Genomic DNA, 23944 nt, shown 5'->3' on the forward strand with positions numbered 1-23944 from the left:
GTATATCTTGATGTAAAAATGCAATTACCATTATTGGTTTTGTTACAAACATGCATAAAAGGTATCTTATTAATTAATTATTACATTTACATTTAAGGAAGCAAACATGTGTGGGATTTTACAAATTAAGGAGAGTTATTAATAATTAATTATCAATTAATGTGTAATTTAATAATTAATATAGTTCTTTATTAATAAGAAATCTTTATCTCAGAAATCTCTACTGAGTCTGTATATATATTTTTTATACATATTGTTATTTTAAAATTATACATATATATTTTTTGAGAATTTATGTATATTATTTAATTAGTAAATATATTTTTTTAAAAATATATTAATTTTGTTTAAAGTCTAAATATAACCTTAATTATTCTGGAAGAGAATAATAATAACGAGTGCCTTATCCGGTTCGCATTACTCTTTTAGGATAACCGTGGGCCCGCACAGTGCTCTTATAATCCGACTGGGACCCCACAAGGCAAGCTTAGAATTGCACACTTTGTCGCTTGCAATCCACCACCACCGGCTCACTTTGCTGACGTGAAAGCCAAGGCAAATCGGTCTTCAAGCAACCCCTTCCATGGCCGTCTACTTATCTCTCACTCGCACACTCTACTCTGACCATTTCAAAACCAAAATTAACCCCGCACCAGTTTTGCTGCCATGAAATTTCCTCATCTCTGTAATGTTTCTTGGTTTTATTTCTTCAATTTGATAATCTTTGTTTACTACTCTTTTTTAATTTCTGTTTAATTTACTCCTTTCTTTATCTAGGTTTGTTTCAGTGACTGAATCTCTTCACTTTCTGTTTTGATTTTCTCGACATTTTTGGGTTTTTTGCTCATCATATTGCTATTCATATATTCAGTTTGTCGACTAGTGCCTCCTAATTGACTCCAAATGATGATGATGGTGACATGATACACCACGTGGCTGTTTCTTCTTTATATCTAATTTTCCTCTTTTGCTCTTTTTCCGATCCGATGGAAATGCCATGGAATTAGCAATTTTCTCTTTTCGTTCTCTTTATCGGCCTTGTCAGCTTTCCAAATAAGGTTTGCTCACTGCTTATAAATGCTTTGGGCAGATTATGCGAAATTTCTATGCGGTGAAGTAACAATGAGTTCGTGCAAGGCAGCTTCTAGCTTCTCTTCTTTTCTTTGCTTCTTCCTCGGGGCTTGTTGCGTGTATCAGTGTTTTGCCTTAGAAGTTGGAGCGAACGTTACTGCACGGCTGATCGTAGATGCCTCTCAGGGAGCGAGCCGCCCCATGCCTGAAACTCTATTCGGAATATTCTTTGAGGTCCATTGACTTGAAGTTTAAATTTTCTTACTGTAACTCCAAAAATGGGCTTCCGTTGTTTTCTGGCTTTTGCGATTGGTTGTGGTTTAATACTCAAAAACTGTGCTCAAATTCAGGTAAATATTCTTACAAAAAGATAAACAAGGATCAAAAGTTAAAAACAAAGCTAAATGAATCGGTCATATAGGTATCTCTTTTTTGGGTGCCAAACTAATTATGCTGATTCTTGATTGCTGGGATTTACTACCATGTGTCACTGAAGAAAAAGTTAATTGTTTGACTAAGCTTGTTTAAAAATTTTTAACTTCCTTGTACGGAGTTATTTTTTACCTACCCATGTGCATAATTATACACCTGAAGATAATTTTTGTGGGTATTTCATTGTTTGAATGCCTTTGCTGCAGGAGATCAATCATGCCGGGGCTGGTGGGCTATGGGATGAGCTAGTAAGCAATAGAGGTCAGTTTCTTAGATTTCAGTATCTGAGAGACCAAAGGGAATGACATACGCGGATAGTTAAAATGTTTAAATAGTTATCAAGGCATTAAAGTCTCTGGTTGGTTTCTGGCTTGTGATTCTTATATCGTTTTCATATCAGGATTTGAAGCAGGGGGCCCTAACACTCCCTCTAACATTGATCCTTGGTCAATTATTGGAGACGAGTCATCCGTAACTGTATCAACAGAACGCTCATCATGTTTTGAGCGCAATAAGGTTGCTTTACGGATGGAAGTGCTATGTGACAGCAGAGGTGCTAACATCTGTCCATCTGGGGGAGTTGGTGTTTATAACCCAGGTTTCTGGGGCATGGTGAGAACTACTAGTCACCAATACTAAAGGATATTAGTTTATAAATCTATTGTTTTCCTTTTTCCCTTTTTCCTTTCTGATGCAGAGATTGAAAAGCTAAGATAATATCTGACATGGTTAACTGTTTATAGATCTTTAAACTTCTCTTCTTTTATCTGTTTCTGCCTCCTTCAGATTAGTTTCTATCCTTCCTTTTTTTGTGTCAGAATATTGAACAAGGCAAGAAGTATAAAGTTGTACTTTATGTGCGTTCCCCGGGAGCCATTGATTTGTCTGTATCCTTGACAAGCTCAAATGGGTCACGGACACTTGCTTCCTCTAACGTAATGTAAGAACCAAAATTAATGTTTTATTGCCTTTGCATATCTTGTGAATGATTATACTGGCAAATGCCAATGCGAAATCCTTTCAATTAATGCAGAGTTGATTTCTTGTTCTTGTAGAGCTTCTAGTTCCGATGTTTCAAACTGGACAAAGAAGGAGCTTTTGTTGGAGGCCAAGGGAACAGATCCTCATTCAAGACTTCAGTTGACAACAGCAAGAAAGGGGGTAATATGGCTTGATCAAGTATCAGCCATGCCTTTGGACACGTACAAGGTTTGATCTTGGTGGAATGAGATTCTGGGTTATAAGATGACATAATTTTATGGTCAAAATCCATCTTCAAACTTTTTGGAAATGTTTAATTAAGTAATCCGAGAAAATTTGTGTGGACTTGAGCTCTGAGCTTTTGAACTTTGCATAACTGAGTGTTCACTGTTATACTCCTGTTCATACGTGGTTGGTGACATGACCACACGTGCACAATATGAAAAAAGAAAACTGACCTGCATTGAGTTGCTTCTCTCGGGCTAGTTGTGGTCCGAGATTGGTGGTCCACTTAATGGCGCCGAATGTTCTGCTAACTTGAGTTGTGATCTGAGAATGATTCCATCCTGTATCACTATGTCGGAATTGCTTGCACCATGATCGAGTAACCTCCCTCTCCCTCCCCAACAAGGGCTTAATGGGTTACTTCCCTCCCGATGTCAGCCTGCTTGACTCGCTGAGTATACCCAGTCTCACTCACAACAGTTTCTCCAAACCTATTCCTTGTCATCTCTTCAATGCAACCAACCTACTCTCTCTTGATCTCGCTTGCTACTCTCCTCTGTTCCAGTCCCTGCTCAAATCAGTGCCCTTAAAAAGCTTACCACTTTGATCTCTCCTCAAATGTACTTAATGGGTCTCTCCCGGAGTTGCTTACTAAGCTGGAAAGTCTGACCAGGATCGTTAATCTGTCATACCGCAGTTTCTAAAGCGAGACTCTGCCATTGTATGATCACTTCTCTATCTTTGTGAGATTGGATCTCAGTCACAATAATCTCACCAGTTAGTCTGGATAGCTGTTAAACCAGGTACATACTACATTTATTGAAAACCCTGGGCTCTGTGGATTCCAACTATGGACTTCATTTCCAGAAGCTGAAAACCCGAGCATATCTTGAAAGACACAGAAAACCCAACAGATCCTGAAACCTAAACTCTGGTTTCGCTGATGCCAGTCAGTTTTTCTTATTAACAGTTTCTGTGCATGTGGTCATGTCAGCAGTGATGTGCGCACAGGGTAATGGTGGGGAATGTTTGACACCCTGTTTGGTTAAGTGAGAGTTAAGGCTGAGTTAATTGCGCACAAATTTTATCAAAGGCTTATTTAAATGTTTCTGAAAAGTTTGAGGGCGGATTTAGGCTTTTGGCCTATTTTTATGCTAGAAACAATTTCTTAATATACTACAGCTGGAGAGCATACTAGTCATGATTGTTTTTCGTATGTACAGAACCTAAAATTCCTATATTTAAATACCAACAGGATTGTGACAATGTTACAATGAGTAAGTTGTGACAAATGCAAAATAGCTACAAATTCACATGATATTATTAAGTCAGTTTTGGTAGGATCTATAATCTCAAGGACCCAACACCCCCTAGGATAGCTATGCCAATTTTTAGAGGACCTTATGTCTTAATACTAAGGTCTTTCATATACTGGACCATCAATATCAGGTACGAGTCACTACATCTGATCAATTCTTTATATTGCCTTTGTTTTGGTACAGGGGCATGGTTTCCGAAGCGATCTTGTTGAAATGCTTTTAGATATAAAGCCTCGATTTATTAGATTTCCAGGTATAGATTTTTATGTTCACAGTTCTTAGGTTCATTTACCTTACTGGAATACTTGGATTTACTTTTGTTATGTTAATGCTCTGGTAGTGAGATATGATGGTTTATTGTTTCGCACAAGCAATAGGTCATTCAAATAAAAGGAGTTCTTTGCAGTTATGCAATGTATGCGAGACATTTTTTTCCCACCTGTATTAGCTGGGGTTTTGTCCAATAGGCTTTATGCTATTATCATGTTTTTGAGAAGTCTTTACTTCTGGGCTATGGGTCAAAGTAATTGTAAATTTTTTGTATATGGTCTCAAGAATTATGCTTCTTTTGATAAGAATCGTAGTCACTGGTATAGAATGCTGAGAATTTATCCTTTGCTTATTTTTGTGTATGCATGTGCGGGCAGGAGCTAGTGACTTGACTCTAGAGTGGAACTTTGAGATGTATTAAAAATGCACTTGTAACTAGATGGGAGTTGCTGGATAGCATCTAAGATTCTATTCTTTTTTAAATCTTTTTTGAGAGAAGCATTGTTTTTATTCATCATTCAACCATTGCAATAAGTCTTCTTGCTGCAATTAATGCATGAATTTCTTAAATCCACTGCATTATCTTCCTCTCCCCTCCCTCTCTTCTCTCCCTCCCCCCCCCTCGCCAACACCCATTTTAACTCTGGTTTTATGTGCTCCGGAAATTTTGAATTCTCAGAATGATTTTTGTTTTCTTTTTCTTTTATTATATTTGATTAGGTGGCTGTTTTGTTGAGGGAGAATGGTTAAGAAATGCTTTTCGTTGGAAAGAAAGCATTGGACCTTGGGAAGAGAGACCTGGGCACTTTGGCGATGTTTGGAATTATTGGACTGATGATGGGCTAGGTTACTTCGAGTTTCTTCAAGTGGGTATCTTCTAAAATGTTGAGATGTCCAAGTTATGTTCCTTAGATAAGTGTGAAGTTACATTAGTTGTTGGTGCAGCTAGCAGAAGACCTTGGTGCATTACCAATTTGGGTGTTCAACAATGGTATTTTGGGCTTCCTTCTCCTTTTTTCATGTTTCTCAGTTTCTTTTAGCACTTGAGGTTGATTTGCATTTCTTTGCTGTTATTGTTACAGGGATCAGCCATAATGATCAAGTTGATACGTCCACTGTCTTACCTTTTGTGCAAGTAGGCATACATTGTTTTTTTTTTTGGTTTATATGGGTGTGGATATTGGTTAAAAAATTTTATGATGGTATGAAATGATGTTAAGTTTTGGTTCAAGCAAATCTGGTACTGCATAATGATTCTTTTTTTATCTTTTTTTGAACGAAACATGATGGAAATCTAAACTCCAAGATTGATAGGAATAAGCTTTTTTTTTAAAAAAAAAAATCAGAAATACCTGGCATCAGTTATAGAGAGAGATAATGTTGATGTATAGCCATTATCTGTTTTTCCCCAAATTTTCAATTGCATATTGCTCTTTTTTTTTTCTTTAAAAAATTTATTTAGATTAAATTATAAGAGAAGAAATTGAGATATGATATACTTTTTGGTATAAAGACATTTTTAATTTCTATGTACTCTTTAAAATTTGACGATCCTGTTAATTACTATTAAATTTCATAATCCAGATAAGAGTACCTGAAAATTAGAGCCACTTGCGTGAGATAACATGTTTAATCTTATCGTGCCATACAAGTTTTAGCCTTACAACAAAATGCCAGAGGGTAGTAGTAGCTACTTTATGCCATCTTGTAGCAAGGATTGTCTTCATTGCAGGAAGCCCTTGACAGTATCGAGTTTGCTAGAGGTGATCCTGATTCTAGATGGGGTTCTGTTCGAGCTGCAATGGGACATCCAGAACCTTTTGACTTGAGATTTGTTGCACTGGGGAATGAGGATTGTTGGAAAAAGAATTACAGAGGTTTGTATACCCTTTTGACTTTGTAGGCATATAGTCAAATGGTTACTCTCTGTCTGGTTCATGTTCTGATGATTTTCTTTTTCTTCCTATCATCATCTTGGCTGCTACTCTGTGGCCAACTCCTCAATCATATGTCAAATCCTTAGTGGAAAGACATCTTGTTTTATTGCTTGATTGTCGTGGTAATGTCCATCTTAGAAAATTGACATAAAAGATATCTTGACCTATTCCCTTAAACGATCAAACAAGAAACAAAAAGATTGTAAATATATTCTTAAGCTTTTAGTCCTGTTAGTAAATTATAACAGCAGCTACTGAAATTTCATATGGAAATTTTTGTGGTTTGTTTTTGACAGAAATGGCATCATAAGGCTACTAAATGGAACCTGGATGTTTTTTTTTTCCTGCTGAACAATAAAACCTAAATATCTTGATAACATTATATGCATGGCAGGGGCCTTTTTCATTCATCAGTGATAGGTTGGGTTTTAAGGCTTTGAGCTTCAGGGAAAGGTTTGAACTTTGAGCCAAGATGTAGCTAACCTTTTTTATGATAAAGGTTGCATGTAAATGAAATCTGTTTTCTTAAATATATTTGTGGAGTGAGTGGAATGGTGTCTGCCCTCATTTTCTCCAATCTCCATCAATGGTTCATATAAATTTTGTCCTTGTTTTTCTGGAACTTAGTATTCTTGCAACTTGAGTGCCCAAGTAAATGTGTTATCATTAGTTTGGGTGTCATGAAATAGCTAACTTTGGCCTCTAGTGGCAAGCTAGTTTCTCTTTGAAGCAATCTTGTTCAGATATTCTGCAAATGTTTTACAATTATTGTAAATATGAAACGATTTGAAAATTCATATGTTTATTGTTCTTTATTGGCCAGGAAACTACCTCAGGTTCTATTATGCTATAAAACGAGCCTTTCCAGACATCAAAATAATATCGAATTGTGATGGCTCTTCTCGTCAATTGGACCACCCAACTGATTACTATGATTTTCATGTAAATCATCTTTGCCTAGCTTTTCACTTTATCATATTACTTTCTTCGCTTGGTAAAACTTTAATGTATTTAATCATTGATAAGGTAATGGAAACAACCTTTTTCCTATTTTCTGATTCCTTAACCAGGTTTATACATCTTCAAGCAACTTGTTCTCTATGTCTCATAAATTCGATCATGCATCTCGCAATGGTCCAAAGGTATGGTCATGGGATTCTCTACTAGCCCAAGCTATGGAATTTATTTGTGCCAATTACTTCTGGATATTCTTCTTTTTCCAATACATTGCAGGCTTTTGTTAGTGAATATGCTGTGACCGGAAAAGATGCTGGCACTGGAAGCCTTTTAGCAGCACTTGCTGAAGCAGGATTCCTTATTGGGCTTGAAAAGAATAGGTTTGGTTTGTTTTCACAAAAATATCCATTTTATAAATTAAGCTATTGTGTCTATTTTTTTAAAAAAAATTGCTATTGTGTCTGCATCTGTGCAGATCCCCCTTAAATTTGGGGGGTATGTAAGAAAAACTTCTACCTAAAAAACTCAGGTTGCTCCTTATTATGTATAATCTTCAATTATAAAGATCACAAGCTAATGAGGGCTGTTTATCCTGCAGTGATCTTGTTGAGATGACAAGCTATGCACCTCTTTTTGTGAATGTCAATGACAGGCGGTATTTTACTAGTTTATTTTTTGTGGTTGGTAAGAAAGTGATATCGTTCCTATTAATGGGTTACTCTGACTTGCCAAACCTTTTGTCCTAAAGGTGGAACCCAGATGCAATTGTCTTTGACTCCTATCGGCAATATGGAACCCCTAGCTACTGGGTACAACAATTTTTTGCAGAGTCAAGTGGAGCAACTCTTCTCAATTCAACACTTCAGATAGACTCCACTTCACTTATTGCCTCTGCAATTTCTTGGCAAGATGAAAAGGCTGACAAAAAATACATAAGAATAAAGGTTTTTCTTATTGGTTTAGCTATAGGCCATTAGGCTCTGATAATTTATATAGTCTTTCTGATATGCATTTAATTTACACTAGGAGTGCTGAAAGTTGCTTTCTTGCACTACAGTAGTCGGAATATCTAGATATTTTATTTCTTCATCTGCTTTGGTTGTCTATCAATTGTTTCCCATGTCACAGTTCTGACTCTCAAACAAACATTACTTGCAGATTGTAAACTTTGGGAGCAATGCAGTGACTCTCAGAATTTATGTAGATGGAATGGATCCAAATGTAGCACGGTTGTCTGGATTAACAGAGACTGTACTTAGATCTGATAATGTGATGGATGAGAACTCCTTTGAGAATCCAGAAAAGGTAAGGCTTCTTTTTCTGTTCCTTTTCTTAATCTGTTGGTAGAAAACCTTATCGCCATAAAAACATCTTGCCATTGCATGAGGTTTGTGCCTTCTAATTCTTTGTTTGTTTGAGTCAAAACATTACAAGGTTATGTCACTTAATGTGCACATGTTAAAAGAGACGAAGAGGGAAAAATTAGAAAGAAGAGAGATATTCTTTAGGTTGATATGTTTAAATTTTTGTTGTTGTTTGGTGTTCATAAACCCAACAAGGATCGTAGAACTGCATTTGACCAAAGAAACTCTTTCTCCAGACTTTCTCGACTGCTTCGACATTTTTTGTTCCTTTTCTTAATCTGTTAGTAGAAAAGCTTGTCACCGTAAAAACATCTTGCAATTGCATAAGGTTTGTGCCTTGTAATTCTTTGTTTGTTTGAGTCAAAACATTACAAGGTTTTGTCACTTATGCGTGCATATTAAGTGAGATGAAGAGGGAGAAATTAGAAAGAAGAGAGAAATTCTTTAGGTTGATATGTTTAAATTTTTCTGTCATTTGGTGTCCATAAACCCAACAAGGAGTAATGTAGAACTGCATTTGACCAAAGAAACTCTTTCTCTAGACTTTTTCGACTGCTTTCACATTTTTTTCAACTGATGAAAACTCCTAAAAATGGAATTTGTTATTGAGGTTCATGAACTTCTGTTCCCCAAAAAGTTGGTTGGTCCTTTCTTTTTGGTGGCCAGGTTAGTAGGTCCTTATATCAAGGACTAGCTGAATAAACAATGGCGCTGATCCTTTTGTTTCATACCCCTGATTTCTGGTACTTTTGATTGGATTCATGTAATTAGCTGTAACATGTCTTCACACAGTGTAATAACTCAGTCTCGAACATAAACTGTGCTGAAATTCGACTTGTAAAATGTTAAGCATTTATGTAACAGCAACTAAAAAAATTGCTGTGTGATAGGTGGTACCACGCCTAACTAACAGAAATGCGGGACTGGAAAATGCTGGAGAAGACATTGAAGTTGAATTGTCACCTCATTCTTTTACTTCATTTGATTTGTTGAAAGAATATGCGAATATAAGGATTGCTGGATTTGATTCTTTCTCAAAATCGTCCACTTGAATGGTAAAATCCAGTTGTATCGCGAATGCATAGACTTGAATAAAACTATAATTCTGTTATTTATCACGAGTAATTATGTACATGAAGTGTTATATGTAAATATGCTTACATGGACAATGGGGTGATTGTCTCCTGCAAGTGTTGTATTGCTGAATTTACATGGAAGATCAGATGATGTAGGGACTTCTAAAATCATGGATGTAAGCTGGATGATATAATAACTTAATACAGTATGTATATAACTACTTTCTAATTGAACAACAAGAACGAACTTTTACAGATGCTCTCCTTCATAGATATGTTTTCTTGTACAAAGTAAAACAGGAAGACAAAAGGCCTCATCCAGTGAGGTTCAAGGGTATGTATATATAGTTTTGGTTTAGTTGTTCAACAGCAATATTGATTATGGTTTCTTATTTAATAAATTTATTTGTTTTGAAAATTAAATCAACAAGACTAGACGAATTATATATAGTATATGTATGTGTATAATGTTTGAAGGGCAGAAGAAGAGGTTGTAATGGGTATGCAAAGAGAGGTTCAGCAGGACATCGTTTTCCCTTCTTCACCTTCACAATCGCCATTGATAGTGGGCCTGAGGTTGCAGGTATTTGATTTTCGTGACTGATGGCTGTAGCAGCTCATGAATTTTGCCGTAAACTCTGAGACAAGCAACATCAGTTAATTGCTTTGTTAATTGATTTTGTATAGTATATTTATACAAAATTATTGATGCTTAAAGAGTGTAAATAATTATTTTTTATAAAAATTTGAAATAATTCAATGTACCTTCAATCCTTAAGAAATGTTCAAGGTTCTTTCTCATGGGATTGCTACGACGTCCAAAGCTTGTACTTTTTTCGCTCTCAAACATATTTCCGCTATTCCTCTAGATCATCGATGTGAAAAAACAAGATACCAAAATTTATTATAAGAAACAAAGAATCTCTGTAAGATTATATAAAATCAGAGTGGGAAAAATACATACGTTGTAATCCTCATATAGACTTTGAACTTGGAGCTGCATCGCCTCATCAAGATGTTTCTTTAGTTCTTCTACCAGAGTCTGCAATTTATTCGTTCAGCAATCAACATAATTCTCACAGTGAAATCCAGTACACACATCAATCAAACATGTTATATTATGTATTCAGTATATTTAATATATGTATATACCTTGAAGATATATTCAGGGGAGACATCATGCTCTATAAGATTCTTAAGCTTACCACGGATTACATACAACCTGCAGCAACGAATTTTGTAGTGTAATCAACAAACAAATAATTTTAGTTGCAAAACAACTCGTAATTGTAAAATATATGAATAGAATAGAAAAGAAATCAACTTACTCTTTAGGGCTTTGCTCTTCAATGATGTTCTTGGCAATATTTGCAATATCTTCTTCCCACCCAGTCAAAATTTCTTGATCTTCCTTGAACGGATAACTGCAATTTACAACCACCTAAGAAACCATACATGCCTCCTATCTATATATGCGAAACATATCTTATATATGTGTGTGTGTGTAATTTATATATATTAATACAGAAACTGAGTTGTATGCAAGTATAGTTAGTCTTGCCATGAGTAAAAGCAAGCCTCGAATGAACGGATAGCTTGGCGGAGATTGTTCTTGGAGTTTTCGGCTATCTTCTCTGCTAGTTGGTAAGGCAAATCTATGCCTTCTTGATTGGCTATGAACTCCAATACTTCAATGATCTAAACATTATACAAATTGTGATATATATATACACACACAAATATTCATCATGCATAGAAATATCTGTATGTATATATATATATATATATATATACATACCTCTTGTTTGGAAGGTGGGAAAAGCTGAACGACTGTACAGAGTGATTTAATGGGCTGAAGCTTCGAAATATCAGAGCAGCAGAAGAAGAACTTGTTACTTCCCCTGTACCTCTCTAACAACCACCTTATATACAGTAGTGCATCTGTTGATAGCTTATCTGCCTCTCGCAGGATAATTGCTGCATGATCCAATCAAGTTTCTCAGATCAGTAAAAACTTTCCCCTGTACATATATATATATATATGTATATATTTACGGATACCTTGGCAAGTAGAGTCAGGACTGGAATTTAAGGAAGGCTTGGAAGGGATGATCCTGCTATGTGTCTTTTTGATAAGCTCGACGATAACATGCTTTTCATAGCCCTTTAGATCAGATACGTTGATCTCGACATGTTGGGAAGATTCCTTCACATTTACCTCAATCTTACCTCTGATTTCTCCCTGCACCCATTCCCGAATTAATCACCCAAGAAGATTCATTATCAGAAATATGATGATCATTGATTACGTACCTTCAAATCAAAAGTCTTCGGCTTCGTCTTTGTCTGTCAAAAAAATAGAATAAAGTTTCCTAATTAATTATTTCGTAAACTAACTGAGAAAACCCAAGAAAATAAGTCGTGTATATAGAGGTATATATGCATATTTAGATATATCACCTGGACATTCTCAGCTCCAAAAGCTGCTCGAAGTAGAGCTCGGATCATGGTTCGCTTCCCCACACCAGGAGGTCCTTGGAAGATAACATGATCACACCCTCCCTCGCTCATCTGTATTCAAAACCCACTTCAGTAAACCAAAAAGAAGAATAAGAAGAAGAAGAAGAAGAAGAAGAAGAAGAAAGAAAAGAACCAGAGTCTGCAACTGGGTAGCCTTATCTCGATTACAAATGAAATTTTCTAAAGCTTTCGGCCTATACTTATTTGCCCATACAAATCTTTCATTACCCTTCTCAACAGTCCTCGAGTCCTTTTTATTACCATCATCCTCATCATTCCCATCTTCCACGAAAAGATCATTATCTGTGCTCTGCACACTGCTAGTGGGTGTAGCTGCCGCTAATGGCGGCACCTCATGATTATCAGAAGACTGACCTGACGTAGCTCGTACTCTCTCCCTCAATGGCTTCCCAACATTACCCACTGAAGCTTCACTCCTATCAACATTACCCGACTTCGACCCATCACCAGCTGTAACCCTGTTCTTATGAGGATGACGAGTAACCGGTGAATTTTTTGATCTCGTTGACTCCATGACAGCAGCAGTCGTAGTTCTGGTTTTGAAGGTGAAGCAAGAAGAACCCAACTCCTGCATCTTGAGGATGAAAATGGAGAAGGAGCTAGACGAAGTTGAATTGCTAGCAAAAGTGGTGGCATGGCTGTCTCGTCCGGGGCTACCGGCGTACTTTCTGTACCGGTGATTTGCGCCGGCGTCGTCCAGTAAATCGCCGAGAACATAAGGGACATAAGAGTGTTTTCGGTTATGGGCTTCAAGAGATTCCTGTGTTAATTCAGAGTCGCCGCCTCTCCGGCAGCGGAGGATGTTGGTGTTGGTCCAGCGCAGCCAGTAGGAGAGATTGGACTTGGAGGAGTTGGTTTCAGAGCGAGTGGTAACTCGATTTTTGAGAGCAGCCATCTTCGTCGTCAACCCCGGATCAGAGCAAGAAGCTGATCTGACTGGGATTGTTGATTGAGCCGGCATTATTGCATTTGCAGAGATTGTTGATTTCTGGGACTGCAAACATGCAAGATTTTCTTTTCGGTTGTTGATGGAAACGATGAAATTAAGAAGGTAGAAAAATTAAGCAAATGCAATGAAATCAATGGATTTGTGATGTAACCCCTGGTTACCCACACTGTAAATCCCAAGGCAAATTTTCATTTGCTAGCGATGATCACCATGCTTATACTATATATATATATATGTGTGTGTGTGTGTGTGTGTGTGTGTGTAAAGAAATAAGATTCTTAATTACTACGTGGTAGGTATATATGTCCGCCAAACAAGCAAATCATATAAAATATATAAACTTTTTTGTATACATGACTAATTGATATCTACTTATACAGCTGATTTTGGATGCATGGTTCTTGACTAAACGAATTAATTACTTTTTTGAATCACGAGTAAGTTTGTTCTACGTAAAATTATAAATTCGAACTTTACTACTGAATATATAGATCTCTCGTAATTTTGTAAATATTTTATAGAATAGCAATTTCATTCTATCAAATTATTAAATTTTTTTTATTTAAAATAATCGGTAAACTACCCTTTAATTTTTTTATAAAAAAAATAATGTCTTTTTAAATCTTTTTTTTTTTTGTTCCTCAACAATAAATTAGTTCAATAACTTAATTCATATTCTAATTTTAAAACTAAAATACTCACAAATGTTTCTATAAATATATAATTATTAAGTTAATTTGATTTTTTTTAACTGATTTTTTGTGTTGTTTTATACATATAAATAACAAAAATGTAAGTTTTATTTTCATAATATTTCTAAAATTATACGTACTCCCTTTCTAATTTTTGTTATAATATACAAAATTCTTTCTAATTTTTAAACCTACACAAAAAGTACTTGATTTATAAAAATCATTGTAAATTTTCCACTATCATTAAGTTGAATTTTTAAATGTAACTGAAACAGTAAAAAATTATTATTACAATTATTTATTTAATAAATTTACTTTAATATCCTTATTATTTATTTAAATTTAACATTATAAAGATTACTCTAATTTTTAGTAATATTATTAATGCACTTGATTTAGCTATCACAATATTTAAATATAATAATAGTTATAACAAAAATCTACTTGATTGGTCTTATTTTATAATTGATTCTGTAAAGGTCCGGAATTTAAAATGACATGAATTTGTATTTTAAATGCGGAAACAAACAATAATGTTATGATTTACATTCCTTATACAGTAAATTAAAATGTCTAATAGGGATACGAGAATGTCTCTTCTACAGCGGTTCGTAAAAAGAAACGAATAAATTATTAAAATAAGTAAATAAACATCCTAGGAGTTAACCTCCATTAGCACTTGATGGGTTCGAAAGCTAATCTACTCACAACCTTTCTGCTGAGCAGGATCTATATTTTGGTTTTCTTGATCTGAAATGATTAATAGAATAGTGAGTTACATTATTCCAGTAAGAATATTACGCTAATCACTGATACGAGAAACTGAAGGTTGGTAAAAATCATAAAACAACTAATGGAGCCCTTAATTTGAGTAAATTCATTTAATATAAAAAAAAAATTGTTTATTCCGTATTTACTATTACGATTTTTTTAAAACGACCTATGAAGACAATAAATTCGAATATCATTTTTATAACATATTTACATGAACAAAAACAGTAATACCTCATATACTACTTACCGATACCTCTGAGGGTTCATAAGAACATTTCTCTACTCGTGAACCAAATATATATATTTGTCAATTAACCTGGTCGTCCCCATATCTAATCCAATAATGGGCGCCAAACACACCATCATCTTAATACCCCGTCCGGTATGAAGGTGAAACATATCTCCCAACCCTTTTCGGTATAGGATTTCTCAGCCCCGTCCGACTGAGCTAATGTCCACAGTAGGGATTCCCTATGTATTGGGCTCGTCCACCCTTTTCCAGAGCACCCAATAAGCCTTTCACATATAGATCCCTATCAACAAAACAATCTCCAATCGCATACTAACATCTCATTTTATATTCATGTATCAATCAAATAGCATTTAAGCAAACAATACAATTTCATATCTCAACAATTAAGAAACGTAATTAGAGCATTTATTTCAAATCAGTCAATCAAATAAAAATTACGATCAGACAATCAATAAATGAGAAAGCAATTAAAAGCATTAATTTAAATCACACAGTGAAACAATAAGCAAATTAGGCAGTATAGGAAAATAGACAAGTAACACAGGCGAGCTAGAGCAATTGTACACTAACTAGTTTTCAGCTCCACTAGTGACTTGTCATTATTTTTAGGATTTTTCTTATTTTTTTTTACAAAACACAAGATATTCAATTATTAAGTCTCAATTTACCGTAATAGAGAGTAAGGTGAGAGACCCTTACCCGGATCAGTGTTTTAAAATGTCGTGCTACTTACTATGTCTCCTGACGGTCTCTAGGTTTCCTAAATTTTTTCTGCGAAAATTAAAATATTTGTCACGTACTTAAAAATACTCTCAAAAAGTCAAAATCGATGTTGAAAAATATTTATGGCAAATTTTAGGGTTCCGGCACGATGGTGGCACCTGCTCCACCACTCACAGTGACGATTCATCTCGGCCTGGCCAGTTTTAGTCAGTTTTACATGTATCCCTGCAAAAAAAAAAACATTATGAGGCCTTAGTTCGTTGAAAAAATCAAAAAATCGAAACCTACCGGCTTGGGGGGTCTTCGAGTGCGGCCAATTCTCCTTCGCGGCTGGAATTCTTCTTTGGCTAACATGCACCAAAAAGAGACAGTGAACATGATTGTAACAATCCCGAAAATCCAAAAGGAAATATATACTAATTTAAGTGCGGAAGCGAAATAAAAAGTTAAGGTTTACATCCCTTACACAATAACTTAAAAGTACTAAACAAATATCACAGAATGAATTATCTGAAAGAAACATGAGAAATGAGAAAAACAAAGAAAAATATAAAGTATCTAGCATCTACTCGCAATCTTCTTGCGGATCGGGCTTGGGAATCAGGTCCTCTTGATTTGAAATAGTTAAATAAGGAATGAACTACACTATCTCAGTAAGGACATCACACTATATCACCGTCACATAAGTAAAAGGTTGGTAGAAAATCAAAACGACCAATGGAACATTAGATTTAACCCAATACATTTACTTAAAATAAACTATTTACCATTTTTTTTACCATTGGAGAATTTATAAAAATAATTCATAGAAACAATAATATCATACAAATCATAATTTCATGCATAATCAACCATCACGGTATATATTATAAATCTATATCCATTAACAATAAACGAACTCGTAACCGTTTTTCGTTTCACCAATCTATTAGTATCCATGGGGATCCATAGGGGTGTCCCTGCTATACGTGAACCATTTTCCTTAACAAACTTAATTACAGAGCCGTCCCCATACGCTGTCCGATATGAGCGCCAAGACATTAAACCTCAATATCCCGTCTGGTATGAGGGTGAAATGGGTCGTCCCCATACTCCATCCGGTATGAGCGCTAAATTACCAAGTCTCCATACCCCGTCCGGTATGAGACAACGTTCACGATAGGGTTCCCTATGAACTCAGTCTGTCCACTATCTTTCAGGATATCTAGTGAGGCTGTCAACTTACTTGTTTATTAGATCACACCCCTTTCCTGTTTTTCCTTAGTCTCCATTACCAAATCAAACACAATCACATAAACAATGGACATACACCCGGTAATACAATCATATCTTAAATATCAAAATCACACAGTGGTCAAGTAAGACAGTAATACATGTATTTAAAATCCTAAACCAGATATCATCATGCCTTTAAACTGTAAAATAAATCAACAGAAATCAATTTTCGATTCAGGCTCTATTAGCAATCTGTAATTAATTATGCATAACTATTTAATTTGTACAAAAGACCGCATTATTATTTATTTGAACTTCAATTATGTAATAGGAAATAGGGTAAGGGGTCCTTACTTGATTCGACGCTGAAAGCTAAGTGGTTACTGTGCATACGGGAGGTTCCTCGGTTCTTTAAATTTTTTTTTAGGAACTGAAACTCGCTCACAGTGCCTATAAAAATCCCAAATAACCCAAAAATTAGACCAAGGGCCTACTCGGCCAATTTTGAAAATCCAACACAGTAGCTCTGCCGTGCTCTAGCAATGGCGCTGCCGCGGGCGGCGGCGATCCGCCTCGGGTTGGCTATTTTCGGCCGAATTCAGCCAAATTTGCATCGGTTCCTGTGAGAAAATACACTTAGGGCCCTCAGTGGGCCAAAAAAATGTAAAAAATTAAATCCACCGGCGGTGGAGCTCTCCGGTGCGGTGGCTCCTCTAACTCACGTTGCAGTTGAGTGTTTTGCTCCAGTCAACTTGTAGAGAAGGAAGCGGTGATCACAAAGATGAAAAAATCACATCGAAAATGGCCTCATCGGATGCATTTTTTGAAACACCCCACGATAGTATTTTTCGATCAATTGGCCAGTGGTTTCACTCTGATTTTGCCATGGGTGGTTTAAAATTGAATTTCGTGCTAGAGGAGAAATTTTTACCTCGTTTGGCGGTCGAAAATTGCTCTGGTGCGGCGGCGGTCGGCTCTCCGGCGGCTGGGCTATCTTCTTCGGTGAGGGGCTTTGGTAGCTAGGGTTAGGTTTTGAGTACGGATGGGGTTATTTATACCCATCTGCTTTTGATCTGGGTCGTCCATCACTTTTGATCTAGACCGTTCGATCACGATTAAATAGGGAGTGAATCTGGGACGTTCATCCCGATTCAATCTGGGCCGTCTATGCGCGATTCAATGTAGGCTGTCCGTGCACGATTCAATCTGTGCCGTCCGTGTGCGTTTTCAATCTGGGCCTTCTGTGCGCGCGGGTACGGATCTCAGTCGTTCGATCACGCGCACGTGGATCGCCCACGTGCCCCCCCCCCCCCCCCCCCCCGTGTGGCCTCCCGCGTCAACACCTTTTTCACCTGGCGCGTCCTGGTTGGTCGGGCCTGCTGACCAGGCATCTGACGTGGTGAAATTTTTTTAAATTATGTTTTGACCCCCAGTTTCTTTTTTTTTTTCAAAAATACCCCCAGAACCTAAATTTTTACCCCTTTTTTTCTAAAATTATTTTCAATTAAATTCTCAACTAATTTTTACCCTTTATTATTATTATTATTATTATTATTAAATTAAAATAAAATAAACCAAATTAAATTCAATTAACAAATAATTATATATATCGAAAAAAATAAATGTTGGGTGTTCAACTCTCTCCCCTTTAAAAGAAATTTAGTCCCTCAAATTTGTCTCTTACTCTCGGTCGAACAGCTGGGGATATTGGTATCTAAAGTTTGATTCTAGCTCCCATGTAGCCTCCCTTGGTGTGTGGTTCTGCCATATGACCTTTATAAATGATATTTTTCAGTTGCGGAGTAATCTGCTCTTTCGATCCACACTGCCGACTGGTACTTACTCGTAGAATAAATCCTCCTGGAGTGGAAGAGGCTTGTGGGCCAGGACATGAGAGGGGTCTGGGTTGTATTTGCGTAGCATGAACACATGAAACACATTGTGGACCTTAGAAAGTTTCGGAGGTAGTGCTAGTCTGTAGACGGCGGTACCAATCTTGTCTAAGACTTCAAATGGTCCAATAAATTGGGGGTTCAGTTTCTCCCTCCTACCGAACCTACTAATTTTCTCGAAAGGAGTGACCTTGAGGAAGACCTGGTCGCCTTCCTCAAATTCTAAATCTCTCATTCGGGTGTCCGCATAACTCTTTTGCCTGCTCTCAGCCGTCTGAATGTTTTTTTAGATCTTAACTATTTTAGATGTAGTCTCCTCTACCAACTCTGCACCGAATAGTTTTCTATCGCCCACTTCTTCCTAACAAATCGGTGATCTGCATGGGCGCCCATATAATGCCCCATACGGAGCTATGCCAATACTCGCTTTGGTAACTGTTATTGTAGGCGAACTCTATTAGGGGTATATAGTCGTCCCAATGGCCCCCGGAGTCAATGACACAAGCTCGGAGCATATTCTCAAGTGTACGGATTGTCCTTTCTGACTGTCCATCAATCTGAGGATGAAATGCAATATTGAGGGACAGCTTCGTTCCCATGGCTTGCTGAAAGCTACTCTAAAACCGAGAAGTGAACCTGGGGTCCCTGTTGGACATCACTGTTACTGGGACTCTATGTAATTTGACTACTTCTCATATATACATTCTTGCTAACTTGTCCAAGGGATAAGTCACTCTGATGGCCAAGAAATTAGAAGACTTAGTAAGCCGATCAATAATTACCCACATGACATTATGTCCTGAGCGTGCCTTAGGTAGTCCTGTCACGAAGTCCATGGTTATATGTTCCCACTTCCATTATGGAATCGGTAATGGCTAAAGTAACCCGCCTGGGCGCTGATGCTCTGCCTTGACCTGTTGACATACCAAACACTTAGAAACAAAATTGTTATATCTCTTTTCATTCCGTTCCACTAAAATCGAGGTCACATACCTTGGTACATTTTAGTACTTCCGGGATGCATGACAAACTTTGAGCTATGGGTCTCTGTCATGGTGTCTCTCTTTAACTCACTGTCACCTGAAACACACACCCTATCCTGGAATTGGAGCAAACCATCGGCGAAGACTCAGAATTTTGAGCTAACTCCTTGCTCTGCATCTTTCTTGATGGCTACTAGGGCGGGATTGGCTGACTGAGTTTCCCTTATTCTCTGGATTAACTCAGGCTGAACAGTCAGATGACCCAAACATGTGACTCTCCTCAAGTCCTGAAGCCGAACCTGTTATGTGGCCCCAATCTACCTGCATTCTGAAACCACTAAATGAGCTAATATACCTGCACTTTTTCTGCTGAGTGTATTGGCTACCACGTTGCCCTCACCCGGATGATACAAGATGTCACAATCATAGTCCTTAAGAAGTTCTATCCACCTTCTCTGACGCATGTTGAGAACCTTTTGAGTGAATATGTGTTTTAAACTCTTGTGATCAGTATAGATCTGAAAGGTCTCTCCATATAAATAATGGTGTCAAGTCTTCAAGGCGTGTATGATTGCAACAAGCTCTAAGTCATTGGTGGGATAGTTGTTCTCATGACTCTTTAACTGTCTAGACCCATAGACTATGACATTCCCATAATACTTTAAAACACAACCCAGACCTAGATATGAGGCATCACTGTAAACTATATATCTCATCGATCCACTCGGTAAGGCCATCACAGATGCAGTACTCAGCCGCTTCTTGAGTTCTTAAAAACTTCTTTCATAGTCCTCATTCCACTAAAACTTGACATTCTTCTTTGTGTGCCAGGTTAGGGGAACAACTAGACTAGAAAATCCTTCAACAAACCTGCAGTAATAGCCCGTCATTCCTAAAAAGCTACAGATTTATTTAACTGATGTCAATTTCTCCCAGCCGAGTACCGCTTTAACCTTTTCAGGGTTCATTGATACTCTATCCTTAGATATGATGTGTCATAGGAAAGTGGTCTGCTCAAGCCAAAATTCACACTTACTCAACTTTGCATATAGTTTTTTTCTTCTAAGAACCTACAAAACCTGAGCTAGATGGTGAGCATGTTCCTCCCTACTTTTTGAATAAAGCAGGATGTCATCGATGAACACGATAACAAATTGATCTAAGAATTGTCTGAAAACTTTGTTCATCATATCCATGAAGATGGTTGGGGCGTTGGTTAGCCCAAATAGCATGACCAAGAACACATAGTGTCCGTACCTAGTTCAAAAAGCTGTCTTAGGGATGTCTTCTGTTCTGATTTTCACCAGATGGTAACCTGAACGTAGGTCTATTTTGGAGAAGACCTGTGCACCCTGCAACTGATCGAAGAGATCATCAATAGGAATCAGGTCCTCTTGATCTGAAATAGTTAAATAAGAAATGAGCTACACTAGCCCAGTAAGGACATCACACTATATCACTGTCACAGAAGTAAAAGTTGATAGAAAATCAAAACAACCAATGGAGTATTAGATTTAACCCTATACATTTATTTAAAATAAACCATTTACCATTTTTCTTACAATTGGAGAATTTATAAAAACAAATCATAGAAGCAATAATATCATACAGATCGTAATTTCATGCATAATCAACTATCACAGTATATATTATAAATTCATATCCATTAACAATAGACGAACTCGTAATCATTTCTCGTTTCACCAGCTTACTAGTATCCATAGGGATCCATAGGGATCCATAGGGGTGTCTCCGTTACACGAGAACCCTTTTCCTTAACAATCTTAATTACAAAGTCGTCCCCATACCCCGTCCGGTATAAGCACCAAGACATTAAACCTTAATACCCCGTCCGGTATGAGGGTAAAACGGGCCGTCCCCATAACCCGTCCTATATGAGCGCCAAATTACCAAGTCTCCATTCCCCATTCGGTATGAGACAACGTTCACGATAGGGTTCCATATGAATCCGGTCCGTCCACCATCTCCCAGAATATCTAGTGAGGCTGTCAACTTACCTGTTTATTAGATCACACCCCTTTCCTGTTTCCGCTTAGTCTCCGTTACCAAATCAAACACAATCATATAAACAATGGACATGCACCCGGTAATGCAATCACATCTTAAATTCCAAAATCACACAGTGGTCACGTAAGATAGTAATACATGCATTTAAAATCCTAAACCAGATACCATCATGCCTTTAAATTGTAAAATAAGTCAACAAAAATCAACAGAGAATAATGTCCGATTCGGACTCAATTAGTAATCTGTAATTAATTATGCATAACTATTTAATTTGTACAAAAGACCGTATTATTATTTATTTGAACTTCAATTATGTAATAAGAAATAGGGTGAGAGGTCCTTACTTGATTCGATGCCGAAAACTAAGTGGTTATTGCGCCTACGGGCGGTCCCTGGGTTCCCTAAATCTTTATTTGAGAACTGAAACGCGCTCACGGTGCCTACAAATGTCCCAAAATACCCAAAAATTAGACCCATGGCCTACTCAGCCAATTTCTGAAATCTGGCACGGCGGCTCTACCGTGCTCTGGCAACGGCGCCGCCGCCTGCAGCGGCAATCTGACTTGGGTTGATTGTTTTTTGCTGAATTCAGCCAAATTTATATCGATTCATGCGAGAAAACACACTTAGGGCCCTCAGTGGGCCGAAAAAACATAGAAAACCAAAACTCACCGACGGTGGGGCTCTCCGGTACGACGGCTCCTCCGGCTCACGTTGCGATTGAGTGTTTTGCTCTGGTCAACCTGTAGAGAAGGAAACGGTGATCACAACGATGGAAAAATCATATCGAACGGGAATCAGAAAGGGCCTCATCGGAGGCATTTTCTGAAACACCCCGTGGCGGCGCCGCCGAGCTTCGACGGCGTTTTTCAACCAATTGGCCAGTTCTTTCACTCCGATTTAGCCATGTGTGGGTTTAAAATTGAATTTTATATAAAAGAAAAAAATTTTACCTCGTTTGGCGGTTGAAAATTGCTTTGGTGCAGCAGCGAGCGGCGGTGGTCGGCTCCCCGATGGCTAGGCTGTCTTTTCCGGCGAGGGGCTTTGACGGCTAGGGTTAGGGTTTGAGTGCAGATGGGGTTATTTATACCCATCCACTTTTGATCTAAGCCGTCTATCGTTTTTGATCTTAATCGTCCGATCGTAATTAAATAAGGAGTGAATCTAGATCGTTCATCGCGATTCAATATGGACCGTCCGTGCGCACGGGTACGGATCTCAGCCGTTCGATCGCGCGCACGCGGATCACCCATGTGGCTCCCCCCACGTGGCCCCCTGCGTCAGCGCCTCTGCCACCTAGCGCGTCCTAGTTGGTCGAAGCTGCTGACCGGACATCTAACGTGGTGAAATTTTTTTAAATTGTATTTTGACATCCGATTTCTGATTTTTCTTTCAAAAATACTCACATAATCTAAATTTTCACCCATTTTTTCTAAAAAAAATTTCAATTAAATCCTCAACTAATTTTTACCCTTATTATTATTATTATTATTATTATTAAATTAAATTAAAATAAACCAAATTAAATTCAATTAACAAATAATTATATATATATATAAATAAAAAAAAAATAAATGTTGGGTGTTACAATGATGGTCAAAGAATCGTGTGAAACAGGAAATAGGAAGGGGGTCATCGGAGAGGGTTTAGGATTTTGGCCGTGGCAGCTCCACTGGGCTTTACCTATGGTTTCCAGATCACTTGCCGTCCCTTTTGCTCCGATATGACCATATAGAAATCGAAATTTAAATTCTGAGCGAGGAAGAATTTTTTTTGCCTTTTTTGGCAATCGGCGGTGGCTCCGGTATAGCAATGGCTGGGAGTTAGCCTCCTTCTCCGACGTCTGGTTCTTCTTCTCCGGCGAGGGTTGGGTGGCTAGGGTTAGGTTTTCATGCAAAAAAGAGTTTAAATAATCATCTCTTTTTCGATCCAAGCCGTCCGTTTGTGTCGACGTTGAACGATGAGAACCGTTCGATGATTTCTTGTTTAGTCTAATAGCGTGGACAAATCTGGACCGTCTATTGCGATTCATCTCGTCCATCCAATCGTGTCTACAAAAAGAATGCATTTGGGCCGTTCACACGTGCAGGATGAGGTCTGGACTGTCGGATTGCCAAACATGAGGATCGCTTGCGTGGTGCCGATGTCAACCTGCTTTCCATGTAAATTATCCCAGACAAATCTTTGGGTCCGGATATTAAAGAATCATTAAAATTAGTCTAATTAAATAATTTTTTATTCTTTTAATTATTTCTATATCAT

The 23944-nt window shown here is 37.4% G+C and overlaps 2 protein-coding genes across 3 annotated transcripts; one reads left to right on the forward strand and one right to left on the reverse strand.

Annotated features, from left to right (window-relative positions):
• Positions 1-498: 498 nt before the first annotated feature.
• Positions 499-9667, forward strand: LOC110817099 (alpha-L-arabinofuranosidase 1). 2 transcript variants are annotated; one of them, XM_022045496.2, is made up of 18 exons: positions 499-685; positions 1091-1305; positions 1710-1764; positions 1904-2115; positions 2322-2443; positions 2559-2712; positions 4212-4281; positions 5019-5164; positions 5244-5289; positions 5381-5433; positions 6031-6175; positions 7059-7177; positions 7306-7377; positions 7469-7572; positions 7791-7847; positions 7941-8136; positions 8351-8497; positions 9447-9667. In XM_022045496.2, exons 1-18 carry the CDS (start codon positions 667-669, stop codon positions 9606-9608), a joined length of 2094 nt encoding a protein of 697 aa, XP_021901188.1. In that variant the 5' UTR covers positions 499-666; the 3' UTR covers positions 9609-9667. The 2 variants fall into 2 exon arrangements, with proteins under 2 accessions (XP_021901188.1, XP_021901190.1); XM_022045498.2 differs by lacking the exon at positions 499-685 and having other exon boundaries at positions 1290-1421.
• Positions 9668-10113: 446 nt separating this feature from the next.
• Positions 10114-13328, reverse strand: LOC110817085 (replication factor C subunit 3-like). The gene is made up of 11 exons (XM_088208998.1): positions 12286-13328; positions 12093-12203; positions 11946-11978; positions 11694-11874; positions 11431-11609; positions 11194-11330; positions 10961-11056; positions 10785-10854; positions 10597-10674; positions 10398-10497; positions 10114-10270 (listed from the first exon to the last, which is right to left on the reverse strand). The coding sequence occupies exons 1-11, from the start codon at positions 13132-13134 to the stop codon at positions 10149-10151; spliced, it is 1956 nt and encodes a 651-aa protein (XP_088065124.1). The 5' UTR covers positions 13135-13328; the 3' UTR covers positions 10114-10148.
• Between the last annotated feature and the right edge of the window lie 10616 nt (positions 13329-23944).

Source organism: Carica papaya, chromosome 8 (genome assembly GCF_054855325.1).
Source record: "Carica papaya isolate Zhongbai chromosome 8, ASM5485532v1, whole genome shotgun sequence".
Taxonomy (NCBI): domain Eukaryota; kingdom Viridiplantae; phylum Streptophyta; class Magnoliopsida; order Brassicales; family Caricaceae; genus Carica; species Carica papaya.